This window comes from Brienomyrus brachyistius, unplaced genomic scaffold (genome assembly GCF_023856365.1).
Source record: "Brienomyrus brachyistius isolate T26 unplaced genomic scaffold, BBRACH_0.4 scaffold27, whole genome shotgun sequence".
Taxonomy (NCBI): Eukaryota; Metazoa; Chordata; class Actinopteri; order Osteoglossiformes; family Mormyridae; genus Brienomyrus; species Brienomyrus brachyistius.
In genome coordinates, this window is record NW_026042306.1 from 5072189 (window position 1) to 5096414 (window position 24226).

General features: G+C 44.4%; 5 protein-coding genes across 10 annotated transcripts in view; 1 reads left to right on the forward strand and 4 right to left on the reverse strand.

Moving 5' to 3' along the window:
- LOC125721038 (odorant receptor 131-2-like) overlaps window positions 1-15511 on the reverse strand; it is a 38874-nt gene extending 23363 nt beyond the window's left edge. The window contains exon 1 of the mRNA XM_048996974.1: window positions 15484-15511. The gene's annotated coding sequence lies outside the window, so the exon portion shown is untranslated. The remainder of the gene's footprint in view (window positions 1-15483) is intronic.
- Window positions 1-24226, reverse strand: part of LOC125721033 (kelch-like protein 10) — a 125469-nt gene that overhangs the window by 35662 nt on the left and 65581 nt on the right. The window lies entirely within an intron of this gene.
- The window catches only part of LOC125721037 (odorant receptor 131-2-like), a 69113-nt gene that overhangs the window by 26902 nt on the left and 17985 nt on the right, over window positions 1-24226 (reverse strand). The window lies entirely within an intron of this gene.
- Window positions 1-24226, forward strand: part of LOC125721044 (odorant receptor 131-2-like) — a 65040-nt gene that overhangs the window by 12315 nt on the left and 28499 nt on the right. The window lies entirely within an intron of this gene.
- On the reverse strand, window positions 23087-24195 carry LOC125721041 (odorant receptor 131-2-like). Its single transcript, XM_048996979.1, has one exon. It carries the CDS (start codon window positions 24069-24071, stop codon window positions 23127-23129), a length of 945 nt encoding a protein of 314 aa, XP_048852936.1. The 5' UTR covers window positions 24072-24195; the 3' UTR covers window positions 23087-23126.

The window sequence follows — 24226 nt, forward strand, 5'->3', positions numbered from 1 at the left end:
GGGTTTTCTAAATCTTCTGAACCAGGGACCCCCAAATGGAAATTAAGCAGAGATAAGGACCCCCTGCTACAGATGATCTCATAGGCATTTAAGAACTAGGGGCCTGGGGCTTTAATTCTTATTTTTCCAACAGTAGCTCCCCCTTATCACTTATCAGAAATATTTCATGATCAGCACTGACCTACATTAATATAATTTAATATAATGTATATTAATATAAACTTTCTGTCATCCTAGAGCCTTATTGCCAAGGAGAAGTCATTGCTAACGAGAGATAAAAACTGACTCCTTGCTGTTTTCGCATCTTCATATATGGGTCACAGCTACTTACTGGAAGTAGGAGCTACAGCCACACAGAATTACTCTATGGGCGTTGAATTGAACACCGTCGGTGATGAGGACCACGTCACAAAGCTGTCCTGCCAGCCGAAGCTTGTTAAACACTTCGAACGCCGGGGACATCAGTACTCGCTCCATGTCGTGTGCCATCATAATTCAAAAATGTGGATATCTCGTCTCTCTCTCCTTTTTATATCACTCGAAATGACGTGTACATACGTTCTAAGACGCAAAAACCGCACTTTGCATCACAGTTTCCTAAGATACCATAATGTTTATTTTTAAATCTATATTTGAGACTCGAAATGGATTGGGGGCCGGGGGGGGGGGGTGGGTATATTCTACGCACAATCAGCTGTACAAGAAGAACAAGTGAAATGTTTTTAACATCACTTTTGGAAAATGTATACCGTGCTTATCTTAGAATTTAAGTTTTGTACTATGTAAGAATAGTCAAATCACGAATTCCCGAAATAAAATAAATAAATAAATAAATGTTTTCATATTTTTTCTCCTCCGCTACGTTTCTAAAAATGAAAAACAAAAAAGGTCCTTTACATGTCTGTCAGGAACGAGGTTTAAGTTCGCATCTTATTCCCTAGTTTCCACTTTAGACATAAGTCATTGAGCAACAAATGTCCACAGGACATTATTTTATGGGCTAAATCTGGTCGGCCCGTTGTGGCAATTATTTGGAACAAGAATAGTCCTTGAAAATTGGGCTGGGCGGTCCGTCTGTTTTGGTCAACATTTAGCACAAGGCGGACGTATTTATCGGACCGCATATATCCCCAATACGGTCATGAAAACAAATTGCAGCAAGTGTGGAATTATCACAATGATTATTGTGCTGTGTACACTTCACCCAAATCCTGAACGCTATTGAATATAATCGATTATGTATTATAGAGCAGTTATGTTAATCAAGGTACAGTGTGCAATATCACTCCATGAGCTATTGACCATTTTCCTGTTTTATGATCTTTTCTTGAGAAATCGTTTTTTATTTTATTTTTTGTAATTCCTCACTTCTGCCGACTAACTCCTCCACGTTTAATATATTTTCGTGCAGGTTTTTAAGTTTGTTTTCCTGCAGCTTCACGGCACCCATCGTTCTTGCGCACCCACACAGATGGACGAGTTAAGCTAGAAGTGGATGGGAGTAGTGGCAGGACAGATATTCCGAGGGCGCCCATTAAACGATGTAAGTAATTATTATTTATCGTTAGAATTCTCACTTAACACAGAATGTTGTCTTTGGCTGAAGTTTAAACAGTCGAGCTGAATTGTGGGAAGATAAGCTGAAGCTGTTCGCGTCCGCAGCTAATGCTCGCGCCATGACTAGCTAGCACATAGTGAAATGGTGAATGGATTTGGCGACATTTTCCGTTTGAATCGAGTACAGAGACGTAGGTGTTGTTTTGTTTGTGGCCCTGCTTTTACAATGCACGTGTAGCAAAGTGAAGTTGGGATCTGCTTGCGTCTTTTGCAGCTAACATCACACTCGATATAGCCGCAGTTTATTGTGGAATCGCCATTTTGGGTGTACACAACGCAAGAGCGCACGAGTGTTTATATAAAACAATTCCACTCTGGCTGAGTTTTCTTCTTCTTATTATTTTTCATGCTATACTATATACAAACTTTTTACTTGTACATCTTAGGATATAGTTCATTGTGACAATATAAATGGTAGGAGAGAACTACAACAGCAACGACTGTGGGTTGGGGCTGGGTACGGGATAACGTTTTCATAGTTGGGATTAGGGTTTTGCCCATAGACATGAATGCAGAGTCCCCATAAAGACATCTAGCACATCTTCTTCTTTGTGTTCTGGAATTGCTTCTTGTAGGTTAAGTTAGAATGGTTTTCACTGTTCTTTGGTCTGGAGAACTGGCTGATTAATCACAGTTGAGTTTTGTGGGCAATCAACCATATGAATATGTACATATATGTGTGTGTGTGTGTGTACAGTAGTGTGCAAAAAATCATAAGCAGTCAAAAGAAATTGTGTGATTGTTAGGGTCTGTAGCAGCTAATCACTGCTGTTAATAGCAGCTACTATAAACTACTGTTAATATAACTGCTAATAACAATTTTCCGGTTTATTTTTTTTGTGTAATAAAGCCTATAATGTAATAATGTGATACGTTTTTGATTCAAATATGTTAGTATGATATTGGTAAGTTATTACTGTATCAGCCTTTATTATATTAAGGGGGAAAATTAGCACATTATTGGCAGTTATTACATTAACGGTAGACATCATATTATATATGTCTAATGCAGGGGCGCTGCTAAGGATTTTGGGTCCCATGAAAGGAATCTTGACAGGGCCCCCCACACAGTTTATTGGGGGCTTCTCTGGGCCCCCTCTCAGTCATGGGCCCCGAGAATCGTCATCGTTTACCCCCCCTTTACAGCGCCCCTGGTCTAATGCACGAAGCATTAACGTTAGATATGCTTGTACCACAACTTATTAGGCAAGAGAGAAGTTCTATTGCCCATTTTCATTGCAAACCAGCTTAACATTTACAGGATAATTAATTGCAAGTTCCGATGTAGGCTGCCATTCACACACACAACTGGAAATAATAAAATGCCTGGACAGAGCAGATACAGCCATTGTAGCCTTCGCTCCTGTCTGCTGCTGTATGCAAATCTCACTGAACCATTAAAGCTGGAGCAGAAGTGATGTCTCCGACTAATTGCTGGTTGTTAGAGAAGTACTCAGAATAATGAGAAATAAAGTAAGAATTGTGAGGGAAAAAAAATCAGAATTTCGACTTAATAAGTCAGAATTCTGAGATAAATGTGTGTTTTTTTTTCTACTCCAGATGGCAGAAAACTCTAAAATCAACAAAGCTCAAGAGTCATAATTCAGAATTTGTTCATTTAGATCAGAAACAGCTCTATGGGATGCTTTCGTCTAATCAGACTGTACCACATGGTTCATATGTAACACTTTTCTGGAGACCGCAACAAATGGGGGATTCTGAAACTGCCCGTTTGTTTGGAAAATTCCAGTCACCCTGAGTGAAAAAGGGTAGAACCCTCCCTCCTGTCCCACTGGCCTATGATTGCCTGATAGCAGGAAGAGACGGTCTATAGGGGAAAGTAACCTTCAGTTTAACTCACAGAAAGACAATAAATAGTAGCACTTAACAAATGAGAGAATATTAATTGACTAGGACAAACTGAGATGAGCAACAGGAAATATAACTGTAAGCTGATAAGAGAAAAAGAAGGGGAAAATGGAGGGAAATTTGCTGCTTCTGATTGGATGCAAGCATGCAGGTCAGCTGATCCACCTGAATGTTTCCAACTCAGCAATCGGTGATGAAGGGTCAGTAGATTGGCTAAGTGCTGGAACCAGAAGCAGAAGCTGGCTTTCATGCTCTGGAGGGTGCTGTGGCATGAAACCTTAAGCAGTTCTTTACGCATATGATGCTCCTTTAGGGGGTGCCATAGACATTCGGTCTGCATATATATTATGTTTTATCAGTGTTTCTTGTGGACACTCAGACAGTCCATGTTTTTGCTCTCTCCCAGCAACAGCTGTCTGGCAAGGAGCAAAAACGTGGATGGACTGGGGGTTCCTGTGGATCAGGTTGAAAAACATTGTTCTGTATTGTTTTTGTTAAATGACTGATATTCAGAATTTATTTTTGGGGCTTTGGCTGCATCCTGGTTATAATGTTTAATTGAGATATGAATTAATATGGAGAACACCACACACACGGCACAAATTCTATGAAGATACTACTCATAAAATTAATGTGATAACACATGTGATAAAAATACAAATATAAGGGCTTTATTTGTATGAATAAAGCATTTCACATATCTAACACATGTGTCCCCAACAACCGTAGCCAGATATTAAATCTGTTCTAGAAGAGCACACTCATTGCTTGCTGTAAAAGCATGCAGGAGGTCCCAGCTGAGCTCTGCTATAGTTGTGCTCTGTGTATTATTCATTTGGCAGATGCTCTAAGACAGAGAAATGGTTGGAGAGAACAAGGCAATTAACAAATGCATGCAAACAAGTGGCATGTTACACAACAGGAGCAAACCATTACAGCATCCGATAACAAAGGAAAGCAGTTGTCTTGCCATAATTGCATTTTGATAGCTGTTCTAGTGCCTTAACCTCTATGCTCTGACTCCACTGTAAGGTCTAAGTTCTGTTCCCTCAGTCCATTATTCAAGAGGCATTTTCCTTATTTTGGTGAATGTTTCTGATTCTTGTTAGTGTCCACTGTTTCTGTTGATTAAGTCCAGTGATGCTAGCCACACCGGCAGATGCGTAACCTGGTTACCCACCAGGCAGGCAGATGGGGGCAGGTGGGCGAGGTGCAGCGTACTGTACGATGCAGGGGGGCACTGTGCAGCAGCTGAAGTTCCTCTTGGGCGTAATCATGTCCTGCGTACGGAACCAGCTGCCTTTCTCTGCATTGTAGCATTCCACCTTTGCAGTGACTTTGAACCCACCGGAGCCTCCCATTGCAAACAGCAAGCCGTCCACCACTGCGATGCCGAAATAGCTCCTTTGTTGTTTCATGCTAGACGCAGCGTGCCACTGGTTAATTGCAGGGTCATAAACCTCCATACTCCGCACTGGATGAGCCCCGTTGGTACCGCCCACCTGGGAGACACCAATGGTAAGTGATCACTCGGGTACCAAACGGATAAGTAAATATCAGCTTTCTCGAAGTCAGGAACTCTTAAGGAATTATCGCCCTATAATAGCAGGCTGCACAGAACCTCCCATTGTCTATATAGGACACAAGCTTATAACTAATTTGTGTTCAACATACATGTCAACGTAACTGCAGTGAAAAAAGTGGATTTGGCCAACAGAAAACATGTACAATTCAGTGAAATACTTATGTTCATATGTTTTGCTTTTATTATTATTTTTATTAGTACTAAAAATAATACTTGTATTCAGACACTGAAAAAAACAACAAACAGAGCAATTGTGTCTGGAACTACAGAATATAACTATAATAAAAAATCTAAGCTTTACTAAGTTTTACTAAGCGTATTTGTTTAAAACCCAGATATGCAGGGAGCATATGTGTATTGAGATGGGCCTTCCCAGCAGGTCATTTCATCCACTGAATTCTTTTGTTTGATTTAAGCGCATTACAATCTGTGACACAGCAGCAGTGACAAAAAATGAGTCTCAGATAAATCTTGAGATTTGACTCCTTTGTTTCAGAGTACAAGAAAGGAATCACTCACCGCATAGATGTTTCCCTGATATGCCGCTACTCCAAGGCCACGTCGGCGAGTGCGCATGGGAGCGATCAAGGTCCAATCGCCCGTGAGTGGATCATAGCACTCCGCAGTGGAAGTGGTCTGAGCTTCATTGTTACCCCCACAAATGTATATCTAGGAAAGATGGTTCACAAGTGATGTGTGTTGAGAGGTCACGTGACGCTCGTCGCTAATGGCTGCCTAACTCTGCTCGTCCGCGCGTCCCATCCACCTATTTGCCCTTTAGTCAGTCCCCTTGCCACTTACCCGTTCGCAATTCTATACGAATTCGGCGCTCATTCTTTTATTTTTCCTGATGGCTGCTAATCAGCGCAGACCTCGCCCAGTTCTTCCCAGTCCGGAGAAGAAAGTTCCCCGCTCTGATGGCGGCGCTTCTGAAGAGGCCCTTTCCCCTCTCCTGGCACCTTTTCTTGAGGAAATGAAGAACTTCGTTTCCGAACAGGTGAACTCCTTAAATGGCACGCTCCAGCAACACCATTCGGAGCTCCGCGCTGACCTGAACTCGCTGAGGGCGGACTTTAAATCTATACAAAAAGAAGTCGCCTCTGTGAAGTCTGTGACCGATCGACACTCCAGGGAGCTGGCTGATTTTAATAAGGGCCTACTTTCCCTGGATGTTAAAATCACTGAGATTGAGGACCGCAGCTGTCGCCTTAATCTTAAAGTAGTTGGGATTAAACTAGGGCGCGAAGGGGGCGATATGCGGTCTTTTCTTAACAGCCTCTGGCCAGCTATTTTCCCCCATCTCCCTAATTTCCAGCCAGCCATTGACCATGCCCACAGGCTGCATGGCCGGTCCGATACCTCTTCTCGTCCGCCTCCCATCCTCATGCACTTCATGGACTTCCGTGACCGGCAGGCTGTGGTACGTGAAGCCCGCAAAGTCCAGGACCTCAGTTTTGAAGGTGGGAGAATTTTCTTCTTTCAAGACTTTAGCGCCAAGACGGCTGCAGCCAGGAAGGCGATGAACGCACCGATCCGGAGAGCGAAGGAGTTGGGTCTTTCTCCTTTCCTGATTTTCCCTGCGCGCCTGAAGCTGTCTTTTGGAAGCCAGCAGGTCATGTCCGCTACTCCGGAGGACGTGAATACCGCCATGGATCATTTTCAGTCTCTTGGGACTCTTCCCGTATAATTATTTCGCTCCCCTTTGGGTTTGCCGTTTTCTTTTTTATATATTATTATTATTCATTTATTTTTACATTTATTTTAATTTTTCTGCGATCGCTGTGGGTCCTGTATATTGTTTTGTTATGGGATGTTTTTGTTTTTGTTTTACTCTGCACTTTTCGCCTGCTTCTATTAGTTTATTAATTGGATGTCTGCTTTAGTGCTATTGCCTGACTACTCCCATTTGCCGTTTTTCCTGTTCTGTACACGGGGCAGCAGCAGTGGCACGGGGTCTGTTTTATTTGTGTCTCTGTTACTCAGAATGGGCTGGGGGACGTGTGCGCGGAGTTAGTCTGTTTTGCGGCTTAGCTTCGGGCGCCACGTGCGCGCAGTTTCTGACTTCGGTCGGAGGGGGCGGGAGGGTGGTTGTTCTGGACCTGGCCGCAGTCCCGATTAGTTTTTTAATGTCTTCTATGTTACTGCTGCGTTGCTTGTCCGGAGCATGGGTCTGGGGGATTTTTGTGTCTGCTTGGGGGGGTGGGAAGGGGATTTTCCCTGAGACTTACTTCTTGAAGTCACGGTTCATCGACCGGCACATTCAGCTTCTGGTTCATGTCTGGCATATTGAGATTTTGTTAACTTGTTTTTTTTTCCTTGTTTACATCTTACTGTCTGTTTTGTTTTGATCATGGCCAATATAAATATAGCTTCCTGGAATGTTAGGGCCCTGAATACCCCCAAAAAACGGTCCAGTGTGACAGATTTTTTGAAGAGGCAGCACGTCGACCTTGCCTTTTTAATTGAGACCCACCTACTCCAGCGAGATGCACTGCGGGCGGCCTCCAGGTTCTACAGGGTTATCTCCACTTCATCAGCTTCCTCACGTAGATGTGGAGTAGCCATATTGGTCAAGCGGTCCCTTCAGATTCATATTCTTAACTCTGGGGGGGATGCTGACGGCAGGTACTGTTACGCCCTCTCTGACCTGGGGGGTAGGAAGGTCTGCTTTGTTGCCGCATACGCTCCCACTCCCCCACGCGCCTCATTCTTTCGGGATCTTTCTGACCACCTTCTTAAATTTCAGGAATTTGACCTTGTTATTGGAACTGATGCTAACGCTGTCCACAACCCTGTCCTTGATAAATCTCCCTCTCTCGTGGGTAGCCGGGTGCCTCCCTCCACACGTTCCCTGTGTAAATTCGTGGAAGACTTGAATTTGGTCGATTCATTCCGCCTAATTAACCCCTCCGCCAGAGAATTTTCCTTCTTCTCACCTCGCTTCAAATCCCAGTCTCGCATAGACTATATCTTTGTTTCTCGCTCTCTTGCCTCTGCTGTTTCTAATGCTTCTCTGATTTCTTCCTCTTTGTCTGACCACAAGTGTGCTCTCCTCCACTTAGCTGTACCTACTCTTTCTCCTCGGGCCCCAAGATGGAGGCTCAACACTTCTTTGCTTCAAAACTCTAAATATATAGCCTATCTGACTCCTAGACTTGAAGAATTTATTTCAATTAATACAGGCTCAACTGATGACCCAGTCTACTGCTGGATGGCAATAAAGGGCTTTCTCCGCGATGCCACAGTTGCTTTTGCCAGTGGCCTGGATCGCGAACGTCACCGGAAGATCTGTGATCTCGAAAGGCGGCTAGCTCACTTAGAGAGTGCTCGTCCTGTAGTGGTTGATCCGGATCATGAGACCCTCATTTTAAACACCAGGGCGGAGCTAAATGTCCTTCTGTCACACCGCGCTGAGTTTATGGTTCATCGCACTAGGTCACGATATTATGTCTCAGGTGCTAGGCCCAGTAAGTTGTTGGCTCTCAGGCTCCGGCAATGTGACTCTTTCTCCTCAATTTCTTCTGTTAGAACCAAGGACGGAGCTCTCACCACTGACCCACAGGAAATTAACAGTAGCTTTTTTCAATTTTACTCAGATCTATTCTCCCCTCCCACTGTCTTTCCACCCTCTGACCCTGATTCGTTTCTTGACTCTGTACCACTTCCTTGTCTCTCAGGCCCAGAAGCCTCTATGCTCGAGGCTCCCCTTTCAATGTCAGAACTTAAAGAGGCTCTGGACTCCATGAGCCCTGGGAAGTCTCCAGGGCCCGATGGCCTCCCTCCGGAACTCCTTTCTGCCTTCTGGAAGCAGCTCTCTATTCCGCTCTTCCACATGCTGAATTCTGCCATTTCTGCCTCCCATCTCCATCCTTCTCTTAATCAGTCCTTGATGACTTTGTTGCTCAAACAAGGTAAGGACCCTACAGATTGCTCCAGCTATCGCCCGTTGTCCCTTATGAATTCAGACATCAAACTGCTTGCCAAGGTGCTTGCCCGTCGACTGCAGGCGGTGATTTCCAAATTGATTCACCCAGACCAAACTGGTTTTATTAAATCCCGTCACGCGGCCGACAACATCCGTCGCCTCCTCCATGTACTTCACACTGCTCCTTCCTTTCCCTTCCCTGCCACCCTTCTCTCTTTAGACGCAGAGAAGGCTTTCGATAGGATGAATTGGTCTTTTTTGTGGAGGGTCCTGCATAGAATGGGTTTTGGCTCTTATTTTACCAACCTAGTCCAGACCCTTTACTCCTCCCCCTCTTCTGTCCTTTTGACTAATGCCAACATTTCTCCTCCTTTTCGGCTTCTTCAGGGGGCCAGGCAGGGCTGTCCCCTCTCCCCCCTACTCTTTAATCTGTCGTTGGAGCCTCTGGCTGCCGCTCTCCCTCACTCAGATGTTATTTCCCCCATCCTAGTGAAAGGTGTCCCTCAGACAGTTTCTTTATATGCTGATGATCTGCTTCTTTACCTCGGCAATGCTCCTGTGGATCTCCCTCATGTCCTTAGCCTGTTTCAGTCATACGAATCCCTGTCTGGCTATAGGATTAACTGGGCAAAATCCTCTCTCCTTCCGTTGAATCCTGCCTGCCGCTCCTCTTCACTTCCTCCTTCTATTCCTCAGGCAGGGTCTTTCAGATACCTGGGGTTGGACATTTACCCATCAGTTTCAGAGCTCACAGCTGCTGGCTTCCGCCGCACTCTCGAGGGCATTAAAGCCTCGATCTCCTCGTGGTCTTCTCTTCCCCTCTCATTTCGGGCTAGGCTGGCTGTTATTAAGATGAACGTGCTCCCTAGAATTAATTTTATGAGTTCCATGCTTCCCCTCTCCCCTCCACCTGGGTACTGGGCCTCAGTTAAGTCTACTATTTCTACTTTTCTTTGGGATGGCAAGAGACCCTCCGTCAGACACTCTACCCTAATCCGTGACCGGTTGGATGGAGGCGTCTCTCTACCGGACTTCGAAATTTACCACCTTGCTTTTACTCTAAGGCCAGTTTGGAGCTGGATCAGTCCTCCCCAGCATCCCCCTGCCTGGCTTCCTATCGAAGCAGAATATGTTCTCCCCCATCGTCTAGCCTCGCTCCCTTTCCTCCCTGTTAAATTCAAATCCATCTCTGCCTCAGTCGGTCCGATTATCTGTCAGGCCCTTCGCACATGGAGAAGGGTTGAGAAATTGTTGGGCCCCTTCCCAAAATGGCACCCCAGTGTTCCGTTGCTCCATAATCCTGTCCTGAACATTGGAGGCCGCCCCATCTCTTCCTCGCCGTGGTCTCAGTCAGGTATCTCCACCCTGGGTGATATTTTTGATAGCTCGGGTCTCAAATTGTTCCAGTCTCTTAAGGTCACATTTAATCTTCCCTCTTCTTCATATTTTTTCTACCTCCAGCTGAGGTCCATGCTTAGGGCCTGTAATATCTCCTTTTCCTCACCTCTTCCGTTTCACCCGCTGTGCAGATTTGCTCTGTCCCTTTCTCCTGTTTCTAAGCCCGTGTCCAGTCTCTATTCCCTCCTCCGCAAATCCTCTCATAAACCTCTCCCCATAATTGCTGTCTGGCAGGGGGAGCTCTCTCCCACCCCCGTCTTATCTTGGAGTGTTATTTTTCATAATATTAAAAATTGTTCTAAAAATCCCAATCACCAGCAAACACAATTTAAGTTTGTTCACAGATTATACCCCACTCCCAGGAAACGCCATCTCATGGGCTTAGAGCCTGACCCCTTGTGTCATCTTTGTCCCCTCCAGGTCCCTGGTACCTTTCTCCATATGTTCTGGGACTGTCCTCCAGTGGCTGCTCTTTGGGATTACGTGGCCAGATCTCTCTCTTCAGTTCTTTCCTCTCCCATCCCCCTGTCTCCCATGGTCCTTCTTCTCCTGGACTTCTCTTCTCTCTCTCTCTCTCGCTTCCAGCAGAGGCTTCTGATGTCTGCCTCCTTAGCGGCCAAGTTGTTATTAGCCTCTCGTTGGAAGTCTCCTGATCGTGCCATTCCTTCTGTCTGGAAGTCCACCTTTCTTGATCTGCTTCTGCTGGAACTCTCTGCAGCCCGGATTAACAACTCGTCTGGTTCTACAATCCAGAGCTGGGTCCATGACGTGCAGCTGGTCAAAGATTGGTTGCAGGTCATGTCCTGAGGCCATATTCCTTGTTTTTTGTTTTGATTTTTACTTTCCTAATTCTAACATTTTTCAGTGGTATAAGTGTGTTATTTCTTTTATCCTCAATTTTTATCTGTGCTCTCCGTGGCTGAGTGTGCCGGTGACCTTTATTGGTTTTTTGTTTCTTTATATTTGAACTGCTGTCTCAGGGTGTATTGGGGGTGGGGTGGGGGTGGAGTATGTTCTGTTTTGTTCCATTTTGTTCTTTGTTATAAAACTCTCTAATAAAAATTTGGTCACAAAAAAAAAAAAAATTATTATGAAGCCATTTCAAGCAATGAGTAGGGATTCTATTTAGCTCATTCAAGCTGTAGTTCAATGAAAAAGATCATTAGGTATCTCACATTCACTGTGTTCGCTGCAAAGGTGGTTAGTGTGCAGTAATGTAGGACAATGACCAGTGTTGACTGGTGCTATTGTGGTACACATGTGCATTACGTAACGTTCAGTTCACTCTGCAAGTACAAGTTAATAAAGTAATATACCTGTATTATTTGACAAAGTTGGAACCTAAATTCCAAAGTAGATGGTCAACATGGGAAAAATGTTGTATGTTGTGATCATTGTTTTTTTACTTGTGCCTTTGTTCTTAGTTAGCCTTACTTGATCTAGTCTTGTTGTCATGTTCTGTAGTCATGTTATCTACCCTTGTTTCTAGTCTGCTCAGGCCCCTGTGATTCCTGTGCTGTGGTTGCTGCACTGCCCTCCGTGGTTCCTGTGCTGGTGGCTTTTGTGATGAAATATTCACTCTGGCTCTGTATCAGAAATGTTAAACGCCAGAGGTCACCCACAGCTGGACTATTTTTATTGATTAACCTATGTGTCACCATACAGGTGTGTAGTTTAGAAGTGTGTTGTGTGTAGTTCTATTTATATATTTTTCTATTTATCTCTCAGTAAATATTGCAAGAAGCTGAGGTCCACTTGTCCTCTGTTGTGAGCACTGTCGGCCATCGTCTCCCTGCAGTATTCATCATGTAACTTTACACAGCTAATGTGCTAAAATTCACTCACCTCCCTGTAGGAATCCAGCTGACACTGGAGGTCACTACAGAACAACAAGGTTAAACCCGGTCAAGCTTAATGATTTTAAAAATAATTACAGTGATTTTGTGTGTCTTGTTTCTGTCTGGGCTTATGAAGCAGTGTACTTTTAGTAAACTGCAGTTTAATATTCATAAAACACAGATTAACTTATTACAAAATCACAGCAACTGTAAATGGACTGAATGTTTAATTATTCTGGTCACTGTTTAACTGTCCAACAAGCTGCAGCATTGCATATGTAGGTATTGGAGTGTATGTGATGTTTTGCTTAGGTCAGACTAAGGGTACAATCAGGCCTGTTGGTCAGAAGGCCTCAGCACTGACTAGGCCCAGGCTGAGATCTGTGGGGTCCGGCAGTGTCACAAGGTAGCTCATCTCCACAGGGAAGCCCTGTTTGCTCAGCAGCAGAACAAACAAGCCGTCTATCACAGGACTGACATTAATAATTGATGAGTGTTAATGGCAGCACAGGGGAGAGGTGTGGAGGCAGGACCAGCTCAGGCTCCCACATGATGGAGGTCCTTCCCCAGAGCAGGGAGCACGTTCAGCCTCTGTAATCATCACGCACTCGACAGCTCAGCAGGGAAATTCTGTTGTCAATCGGAGGCATGTTAATAATTGGTATTAGTAATCGTCTTGTGATAATCCATCTATCTTCCAACTGCTAAGTGAGGACAGGGTTGTGGGGTGGGGTGGGCGCAAGGTAGGTGGTCTTAGAGGAATGTTTTATGAGGAGAGGTTAGCTGAGCTGAATCTGTTTAGCCTCGAGCAAAGGAGACTAAGGGGGGATATGATCCAGGTATATAAGATTCTAACAGGTCTGGATGCTATTCAGTCAAATAGCTATTTCAATATCAGTTTAAATGCTAGAACTCCTGGCCATAAGTGGAAATTAGCGGGAGAACATTTTAAAACGAATTTGAGGAAGCACTTCCTTACACAGCATGTAGTTAATGAAGTAGTTAATGAAGAGTATGGAATAGTCTTCCTGCTAGTGTAATGCAAGCTAAAACCCTGGGTTCCTTTAAATCAGAGCTAGATAAGATTTTAACAACTCTGAGCTATTAACTAAGTTCTCCCCAAACGAGCTTGATGGGCTGAATGGCCTCCTCTCATTTGTAAATTTCTTATATTCTTATATATGGAAAGACACAGCCAGTACATAATATACCAATCGATAAAACAACATTGGCTAACTAACCTGGGAGCCCCCTCCCCCTGCCGGTAGTTACAGTATGTTTGTGGTTCACCATTTCGTATTATTGGAAGAAAGTTTTTCTATTGCCACTAAATACTGTCTTAGCAAACACCAGTTACAGTTGGGGAAATGAGACCCTGACAACTCAGACATCAGCGTATTGTTTGTTGTTATTTTTTTTGCCTTCAAAATGCACATAATCAAGCATGACAGCAAGCAAGTAAACACAAACAATTACACAGATACAGACAACAGGAAAGGCGCATTAGATTTGGAAAATATGACAAAGACATGGTACAGGGCTGTGCTGTTTTTGTAGGGAAAAAATTACGTAGTGATTAATTACTGGATCTAAAGACATGGGAAGAAGAAAACAAACACACTCAAGGAGAAACACAGGAAACAAAGACCTGGCAAAGTTAATCACGATCAGAGACCTATCCCACTACTCTGCCCCCCGCCCTGAGAGATTTCGCCTTGCCTACTCCCCACATCACTGGAAATATAATTTTATAATGATAAATTCATATAAATCACTTTAAAATGTCTTTATGACTTTTTCCTTACATTTTGAAATATCTTGATATACTATGTTAATGTTTTGTGCGGGGCGGCATGGTGGTGCAGTGGTTAGCACTGTCGCCTCACACCTCTGGGACCCGGGTTCGAGTCTCCGCCTGGGTCACATGTGTGCGGAGTTTGCATGTTCTCCCTGTGTCGTCGTGGGGTTTCCTCCGGGTACTCCGGTTTCCCCCCACAGTCCAAAAACATGCTGAGGCTAATTGGAGTTGCTGAATTGCCCGTAGGTGTGCATGTGTGAGTGAATGGTGTGTGAGTGTGCCCTGCGATGGGCTGGCCCCCCATCCTGGGTTGTTCCCTGCCTTGTGCCCATTGATTCCGGGATAGGCTCCGGACCCCCCGCGACCCAATGGGATAAGCGGTTTGGAAAATGGATGGATGGATGGATGTTTTGTGCTTGGTTTGATCCTGCAGCGGAGGTAGCAGAGGAAGAGGGGGCGAACTCCTTCGTCTCTTCGTCTAGATGAGGGGGTTCAGGCAGCGGGGCAGGAGGACAAGGAGAAAGACGTTCAGGTAGCGCAGGTGGATAAAGGAAGCTAAGGTGACTGTGGACAGGGCTCTCTCAATGCTGCTATATAGGAAGGAGGTGAGGCAGAGGCCCAACTGGACCAGGTGAAGGAGAACCGTCCTGCTGGCCTTTTTGGCCTTGATGGACCGGGCTGCGATCATGATGCCTGTGTAGTTGCCGATGACGATGATCCCCACGGCAACAAAAAAGACACCGTTGAAGCTCTGGAACACATCAAACTGCCACTTGGCCAGAAAGTAGCTGTAGCTGCTAAAAAAATGATATCAATCACATAGTTCACAGAGCCCAGGAACCAGACCACTGCAATGGCAATATTGGTTTTCCTGGGGGTGGCGATGTCAGTGTGTCGGAGTGGGAAACAAATGGCCACATAGCGTTCCAGACACATGACAGCCAACGTCAGGGGGGAGATGCGGAAAGTTGTCCCGCTTACAAGGACGATCATGGAGCAGAGCACCTTGATGAGGTTGATGTTAGCCATGCTACACGAGTAGAGCAATGTGGTGAATCCCAGATGGATGGAGTCACTGAGGAGCATTTGGCTGAATAGAAGATAGCGGGAAGTCTCACGGAAGCTGGGTTTACTCCACATGGCAACGAACATGATGAGGTTCAGGGAGATGAAGAATAGGGCAGTGGACAGCACGAGAGATGATTTTATTGTTGTCATGAAGTCTATTGTCCCTGTCATGGACTGGTAGTACAGGAAGTTGAGCTCCAGAGAGGAACCATTCTGGTCAGCCATTGGTTAACTCTGAAATGAAAAGAGCTGAAATGTACATTAAATGTACATTAAAACACAAATTGTTGTCAGTCAGCAAAACCAACATATATTTCTCCCAAGAGGGCCCCTATTTAAATGAAATGAAAGAGAGACACAATAAAAGATATATTTGTTTCTTTACCTGCCTCTGTTGAGCACTTGACTCAAACACTTCTGGAGTAGCATGTGCTCTAGTTTATAAAGAATCCAATGACACATGACATCACATGCACTCTGTAGGTGTGTCCAGCATAGTAGACCCCTGGGGTGAGGTGTGATGGGCATGCATATCTCTGTTGGGAATGTTACTATTAGTAGATTAAAAAGCCATTTCAAGTAAGGATGAAGGGTTTTATATAGGGCAAACTCCCTTTTTTGTGTTATATCTGTATATTGTCATGCCCGGCTCGTCCCCTCCTCGTGTGTGCCACGCCCCCTGCTTACCCACGTGTGCTTCCCTGATCGTCTCCATCTGTGTCTGCTTATTTTGATTAGTCACGTCCTATTTAAGTCCTGGTCTTACCTGTTCCCCTTGTCCGTCATTGTGGCATGGTGATGTGCTTTCCTGTCTGGTGTTCCCTGGTCCCTGATCTCTGGATTAAACTCGTTGTTTGCCCTGACTTTCGCCTGTCTCGCCTGCTCCTTGCACGCCTGCCCACACAATCGCCGCTCAGCATGACCCGCGATCGTGACATATATCTTTATATATCTTATATCTTTTTTGTCTTGTATTATCTGTAGTTTAAAGAAGACGATTTCTCACATTCACTGTCATTGTTATTTACTAAAAAGAAAGATGAAGCAGTATAGGGAATTATTCAGTGATTGTAAGGGAATATTGCATGTGTTACATCATGTTTGTTTTTTGTTTCTTTTATTTTTTTGATGCAGTCCTCACCTTGAGTCACTCTATCGTTACTGTTACTGACTCTACCTTATTAATTCTATGCAAACGTTCCACTGCCATCTGTGATACAGCGCAGTGGTACCTTGGAATATGAACTTAATTTGTTTGCCTATTTAAACCCATCTACCTACCTAATCAATGAAAAAATCATTACCAATCAATATAAAGCTAATACACATGAAAATGCACATAGGAAAGCAATAATCATGAAATAAGTGACAATTTATGAGCATGTCAGCTCTGTTGAGGTGAGCTGATGGTGTACTGCAGGTGGCAGCTGGAGAGGAAGAGAAAAGGAGGGATTATTGCTTGGAAGGGGAGACGCGTCTCCATCCGTACAAATTTTAGCATGACTATTTTGTTTTGTCTTGTTCCGAGTTTCTGGTCAAGCTGCAACAGACAAGTTCCAAGATTTCAGTCGAGGTGCAAATCGGAAGAAATCTGAGAGACTCGCTTGACGTCCGAGTTGGTCGAGATAAGAGCCGTTCCAGTTCCAAGCTTCTACTGTATATTGTAACAAAATTGTGATTACGTTTTCAGTCCTGCTCCATACCAGAAATGGTAAAGGCCTGAGACCAGCCTCTCTGTGGACATTTTTGATTCATTAACCTTTGTGCCTCCATACAGACACAACGAGCCTATAAGACAAATGTTTCACACAGGTCTACTCATACATTTTCCTGTTTATGTCTCAATAAAATATTGTGGAAGCTGAGGTCCACTTGTCCGCTATTGTGAGCACTGTCAACCATCCGCTTCCTTTCCCTTTACATGCTGCAGGATTCATCATGTAACTTTGCACAGCTAATCCGCTTAACTCCACTCACCTTCTGGTAGGAGCCCAGCTGACACTAGAGGTCACTGCAGAGCAACAAAGTTAATCCCACTCAAGCCTAATGATCGTAAAAATAATAACAATGGTTTTATTTATATTTTTTTCTGTCTGGGGTTATGTAGCAGTGTCCTTTTAGGAAACTGCAGTTTAATTAAGGTTTAGCTACTCTGGTCATTGTTTAATTGGTTAACAGGCTATAGCATTGCATATGTAGGTATTGGAGTGTATGTGATGTTTTGATTAGGTCAGACTAAGGCTGCAATCCGGCCTGTTGTTCAGAAGGCCTCAGCACTGACTAGGCCCAGGCTGAGATCTGTGGGGTCCCGCACTGTCACAAGGTAGCTCATCTCCACAGGGAAGCCCTGTTTGCTCAGCAGCAGAACAAACAAGCCGTCCATCACAGGACTGACATTAATAATTGATGAGTGTTAATGGCAGCACAGGGGAGAGGTGTGGAGGCAGGACCAGCTCAGGCTCCCACATGATGGAGGTCCTTCCCCAGAGCAGGGAGCATGTTTAGCCTCTGTAATCATCACGCACTCGACAGCTCAGCAGGGAAATTCTGCTGTTAATCAGAGGCATGTTTGATACTAATAATTGTCTTGTGGTAATCTGTGTATCTTCCAACCGCTAAGTCAGTAGAGGGTCCTTGGGGGCATGGCAGGGGATCACCCTGGACAGAAAGACAGTCCATTACAGGTCACAACACACACAGAGTCATACACACATTGGGCAACATAAAGACACAAATTCAACTAACCACTTTTTGGACTGTTTGAGAGACCCCCCCACTCAGAGAGGATGTGCAAACTCCACGGAAATAGAGAAGTGATACAGGAGCCAACCTTGGTGCTATAAGCTGTGCTGGCCCTATGACTATTACTTAATGATATATTTATTATCGTTTATAATCAAAACAACAAACATATTAGAAGTATGGCTGCTTGGAACATCATTTGGCGTCTCATTCACTGCTATACCCGATTCTACTTAATTGATTTGTTTGTTTGTGCAGCACTGATGTCTTAACGCAAACTGAGGCAAGTAAACATGATTTGATATAGCAGAGAAACTTCCAACAGTGATTCCTGTTCTCCAATTACAGTTCGCTGAGGGGGTGGAGTTATTGTGAACTGGATACAGCTTAGACTAGCTGGAAAAACACAGCACTGACTGGAAAGAGAGGCATGTGACTGGAAGTGCCAACCAGCCACTTGCTTCACTGGCAGGAGGATAATATGCCAATCGATAACACAACACTCGCTAATTAGCCTGGGAGCCCCCTCCCCTCCCCCTGCCGGTACTTACAGTATGTTTCGTGGTTCAGCATTTTGTATTATTGGAAAAAAGTGTTTGTATTACCACTAAATACTGTCTTAGCAAACGTGAATAAAAGTTAGGGAAATGAGACCCAGATATCTCAGACACCAGCATTGTGTTTGTTATTATTTTATTGTCTATTGAAAATGCACTTATTTAAGCACAACAGCAAGCAAGTAAACACAAGAAGTTACACAGGTGCAGACAACAGGAAAGGTGCATTAGATTTGGAAAATAAGGCAAAGACATGGTACAGGGCTGTGCTGTTTTTGTAGGGAAAAAATGATGTAGTGATTAATTACGGGGCGGCATAGTGGTGCAGTGGTTAGCACTGTTGCCTCACACCTCTGGGACCCGGGTTCAAGTCTCCGCCTGGGTCACATGTGTGTGGAGTTTGCATGTTCTCCCCATGTCGTCGTGGGGTTTCCTCCGGGTACTCCGGTTTCCCCCCACAGTCCAAAGACATGCTGAGGCTAATTGGACTTGCTAAATTCCCCATCGGTGTGTATGTCTGAATGAATGGTGTGTGAGTGAGCCCTGCGATGGGCTGGCCCCTGCCTCGTGCCCATTGCTTCCGGGATAGGCTCCGGACCCCCCATGACCCAGTAGGGTAAGCGGTTTGGAAAATGAATGGATGGATGATTAATTACTGGATCTAAAGACCCGGGAAGAAGACAAACACACTCAAGCAGAAACATAGGGAATAAAGACCTGGCAAAGTTAATCACGATCAGAGACCTTTCCCACCCACCCCCCCCGGCCCTGAGAGATTTCGCCTTGCCTACTCCCCACAGCACTGGAACTATAATTTTATAATGATAAATTCATATAAATCTCTTTAAAATGTCTTTATGACTTTTTCCTTACATTTTGAAATATCTTGATATACTATGTTAATGTTTTGTGCTTGGTTTGATCCTCCAGCGTCTGCAGCGGAGGTAGCAGAGGAAGAGGGGGCGAACTCCTTCGTCCCTCAGTCCATAGATGAGGGGGCTCAGGCAGCGGGGCAGGAGGACGAGGAGAAAGAACGTCAGGTAGCGCAGGTGGATAAAGAGGGCTGAGCTGATTGTAGACAGGGCTCTCTCGATGCTGCTGTACACTAAGGAGGAGAGGCAGAGGACCAACTGGACCAGGTGAAGGAGAACTGTCCTGCTGGCCTTTTTGGCCTTGACGGACCGGGCTGCCATCATGATGCCTGTGTAGGTGCTGGTGACGGTGATCCCCACGGCAACAAAAAAGACACCGTTGAAGCTCTGGAACACATCAAACTGCCACTTGGCCAGAAAGAGGCGCTCCTGTGAGCAGTAAATAGTTTTGGTTAGGAAATAGGCATCTGTGGCTGCCAAAAATATCATATTAATTACATAGTTCACAGAGCCTAGGAACCAGACCACTGCAATGGCAACATTGGTTCTCCCGGGGGTGGCGATGTCAGTGTGTCGGAGTGGGAAACAAATGGCCACATAGCGTTCCAGACACATGACAGCCAACGTCAGGGGGGAGATGCGGAAAGTTGTCCCGCTTACAAGGACGATCGTGGAGCAGAGGACCTTGATGAGGTTGATGTTAGCCATGCTACACGAGTAGAGCAATGTGGTGAATCCCAGATGGATGGAGTCACTGAGGAGCATTTGGCTGAATAGAATATAGCGGGAAGTCTCACGGAAGCTGGGTTTACTCCACATGGCAACGAACATGATGAGGTTCAGGGAGATGAAGAATAGGGCAGTGGACAGCACGAGAAATGATTTTATTGTTGTCATGAAGTCTATTGTCCCTGTTATGGACTGGTAGTACAGGAAGCTGAGCTCCAGAGAGGAACCATTCTGGTCAGCCATTGGTTAACTCTGAAATGAAAAGAGCAGAAATATACATTAAAACACAAATTGTCATTCACAGTTAGAAACACCTACATATCTTTCTCAGAAGAAAAGAAGGACCTCTATTTAACTGAAATGAAAAACAAACACAATGAAAAATATATGCGATGTTTTTTTACCTGCCTCTGTTAAGCATTTGCCTCAAACACGTCTAGAGTGGCATGTGCTCTAGTTTATAACAAATCAAACGACACATGACATCACATGGACTCTGTAGGTGTGTCCAGCATAATTGGCCTCTTGGGTGAAACAGGATGGGCATGCATATCTCTGCCTGAAGAGTAACTATTAATTTATTATGAAGCCATTTCAAGCAATGAGTAGGGATTCTATTTAGCTCATTCAAGCTGTAGTTCAATGAAAAAGATCATTAGGTATCTCACATTCACTGTGGTCGCTGCAAAGGTGGTTAGTGTGCAGTAATGTAGGACAATGACCAGTGTTGACTGGTGCTATTGTGGTACACATATGCATTACGTAACGTTCAGTTCACTCTGCAAGTACAAGTTAATAAAGTAATATACCTGTATTATTTGAAAAAGTTGGAACCTAAATTCCAAAGTAGATGGTCAACATGGGAAAAATGTTGTATGTTGTGATAATTGTTTTTTTACTTGTGCCTTTGTTCTTAGTTAGCCTTACTTGATCTAGTCTTGTTGTCATGTTCTGTAGTCATGTTATCTACCCTTGTTTCTAGTCTGCTCAGGCCCCTGTGATTCCTGTGCTGGTGGCTTTTGTGATGAAATATTCACTCTGGCTCTGTATCAGAAATGTTAAACGCCAGAGGTCACCCACAGCTGGACTATTTTTATTGATTAACCTATGTGTCACCATACAGGTGTGTAGTTTAGAAGTGTGTTGTGTGTAGTTCTATTTATATATTTTTCTATTTATCTCTCAGTAAATATTGCAAGAAGCTGAGGTCCACTTGTCCTCTGTTGTGAGCACTGTCGGCCATCGTTTCCCTGCAGTATTCATCATGTAACTTTACACAGGTAATGTGCTAAAATTCACTCACCTCCCTGTAGGAATCCAGCTGACACTGGAGGTCACTACAGAACAACAAGGTTAAACCCGGTCAAGCTTAATGATTTTAAAAATAATTACAGTGATTTTGTGTGTCTTGTTTCTGTCTGTGCTTATGAAGCAGTGTACTTTTAGTAAACTGCAGTTTAATATTCATAAAACACAGATTAACTTATTACAAAATCACAGCAACTGTAAATGGACTGAATGTTTAATTATTCTGGTCACTGTTTAACTGTCCAACAAGCTGCAGCATTGCATATGTAGGTATTGGAGTGTATGTGATGTTTTGCTTAGGTCAGACTAAGGGTGCAATCAGGCCTGTTGGTCAGAAGGCCTCAGCACTGACTAGGCCCAGGCTGAGATCTGTGGGGTCCGGCACTGTCACAAGGTAGCTCATCTCCACAGGGAAGCCCTGTTTGCTCAGCAGCAGAACAAACAAGCCGTCCATCACAGGACTGACATTAATAATTGATGAGTGTTAATGGCAGCACAGGAGAGAGGTGTGGAGGCAGGACCAGCTCAGGCTCCCACATGATGGAGGTCCTTCCCCAGAGCAGGGAGCACGTTCAGCCTCTGTAATCATCACGCACTCGACAGCTCAGCAGGGAAATTCTGTTGTCAATCGGAGGCATGTTAATAATTGGTATTAGTAATCGTCTTGTGATAATCCATCTATCTTCCAACTGCTAAGTGAGGACAGGGTTGTGGGGTGGGGTGGGCGCAAGGTAGGTGGTCTTAGAGGAATGTTTTATGAGGAGAGGTTAGCTGAGCTGAATCTGTTTAGCCTCGAGCAAAGGAGACTAAGGGGGGATATGATCCAGGTATATAAGATTCTAACAGGTCTGGATGCTATTCAGTCAAATAGCTATTTCAATATCAGTTGAAATGCTAGAACTCCTGGCCATAAGTGGAAATTAGCGGGAGAACATTTTAAAACGAATTTGAGGAAGCACTTCCTTACACAGCATGTAGTTAATGAAGTAGTTAATGAAGAGTATGGAATAGTCTTCCTGCTAGTGTAATGCAAGCTAAAACCCTGGGTTCCTTTAAATCAGAGCTAGATAAGATTTTAACAACTCTGAGCTATTAGCTAAGTTCTCCCCAAACGAGCTTGATGGGCTGAATGGCCTCCTCTCATTTGTAAATTTCTTATATTCTTATATATGGAAAGACACAGCTAGTACATAATATACCAATCGATAAAACAACATTGGCTAACTAACCTGGGAGCCCCCTCCCCCTGCCGGTAGTTACAGTATGTTTTGTGGTTCAGCATTTCGTATTATTGGAAGAAAGAGTTTCTATTGCCACTAAATACTGTTTTAGCAAACACCAGTTACAGTTGGGGAAATGAGACCCTGACAATTCAGACATTAGCGTATTGTTTGTTGTTATTTTTTTTGCCTTCAAAATGCACATAATCAAGCACGACAGCAAGCAAGTAAACACAAACAATTACACAGATACAGACAACAGGAAAGGTGCATTAGATTTGGAAAATAAGGCAAAGACATGGTACAGGGCTGTGCTGTTTTTGTAGGGAAAAAATTACGTAGTGATTAATTACTGGATCTAAAGACATGGGAAGAAGAAAACAAACACACTCAAGGAGAAACACAGCAAACAAAGACCTGGCAAAGTTAATCACGATCAGAGACCTATCCCACTACTCTGCCCCCCGCCCTGAGAGATTTCGCCTTGCCTACTCCCCACAGCACTGGAACTATAATTTTATAATGATAAATTCATATAAATCTCTTTAAAATGTCTTTATGACTTTTTCCTTACATTTTGAAATATCTTGATATACTATGTTAATGTTTTGTGCTTGGTTTGATCCTCCAGCGACTGCAGCGGAGGTAACAGAGGAAGAGGGGACGAACTCCTTCGTCCCTCAGTCCATAGATGAGGGGGCTCAGGCAGCGGGGTAGGAGGACGAGGAGAAAGAAGTTCAGGTAGCGCAGGTGGATAAAGAGGGCTGAGCTGATTGTAGACAGGGCTCTCTCGATGCTGCTGAACAGGAAGGAGGAGAGGCAGAGGCCCAACTGGACCAGGTGAAGGAGAACCGTCCTGCTGGCCTTTTTGGCCTTGATTGACTGGGCTGCCATCATGATGCCTGTGTAGGTGCTGATGACGGTAATCCCCACGGTAACAAAAAAGACACCGTTAAAGCTCTGGAACACATCAAACTGCCATTTGGCCAGAAAGAGGCGCTCCTGTGTGCAGTAAATAGTTTTGGTTAGGAAATAGGTATCTGTGGCTGCCAAAAATATTATATTAATTACATAGTTCACAGAGCCTAGGAACCAGACCACTGCAATGGCAATATTGGTTCTCCTGGGGGTGGCGATGTCAGTGTGTCGGAGTGGGAAACAAATGGCCACATAGCGTTCCAGACACATGACAGCCAACGTCAGGGGGGAGATGCGGAAAGTTGTCCCGCTTACAAGGACGATCATGGAGCAGAGCACCTTGATGAGGTTGATGTTAGCCATGCTACATGAGTAGAGCAATGTGGTGAATCCCAAATGGATGGAGTCACTGAGGAGCATTTGGCTGAATAGAAGATAGCGGGAAGTCTCACGGAAGCTGGGTTTACTCCACATGGCAACGAACATGATGAGGTTCAGGGAGATGAAGAATAGGGCAGTGGACAGCACGAGAAATGATTTTATTGTTGTCATGAAGTCTATTGTCCCTGTCATGGACTGGTAGTACAGGAAGTTGAGCTCCAGAGAGGAACCATTCTGGCCAGCCATTGGTCAACTCTGAAACGAAAAGAGCTGAAATGTACATTAAATGTACATTAAAACACAAATTGTTGTCAGTAAGCAAAACCAACATATATTTCTCCCAAGAAGGCCCCTATTTAAATGAAATGAAAGAGAGACACAATAAAAGATATATTTGTTTC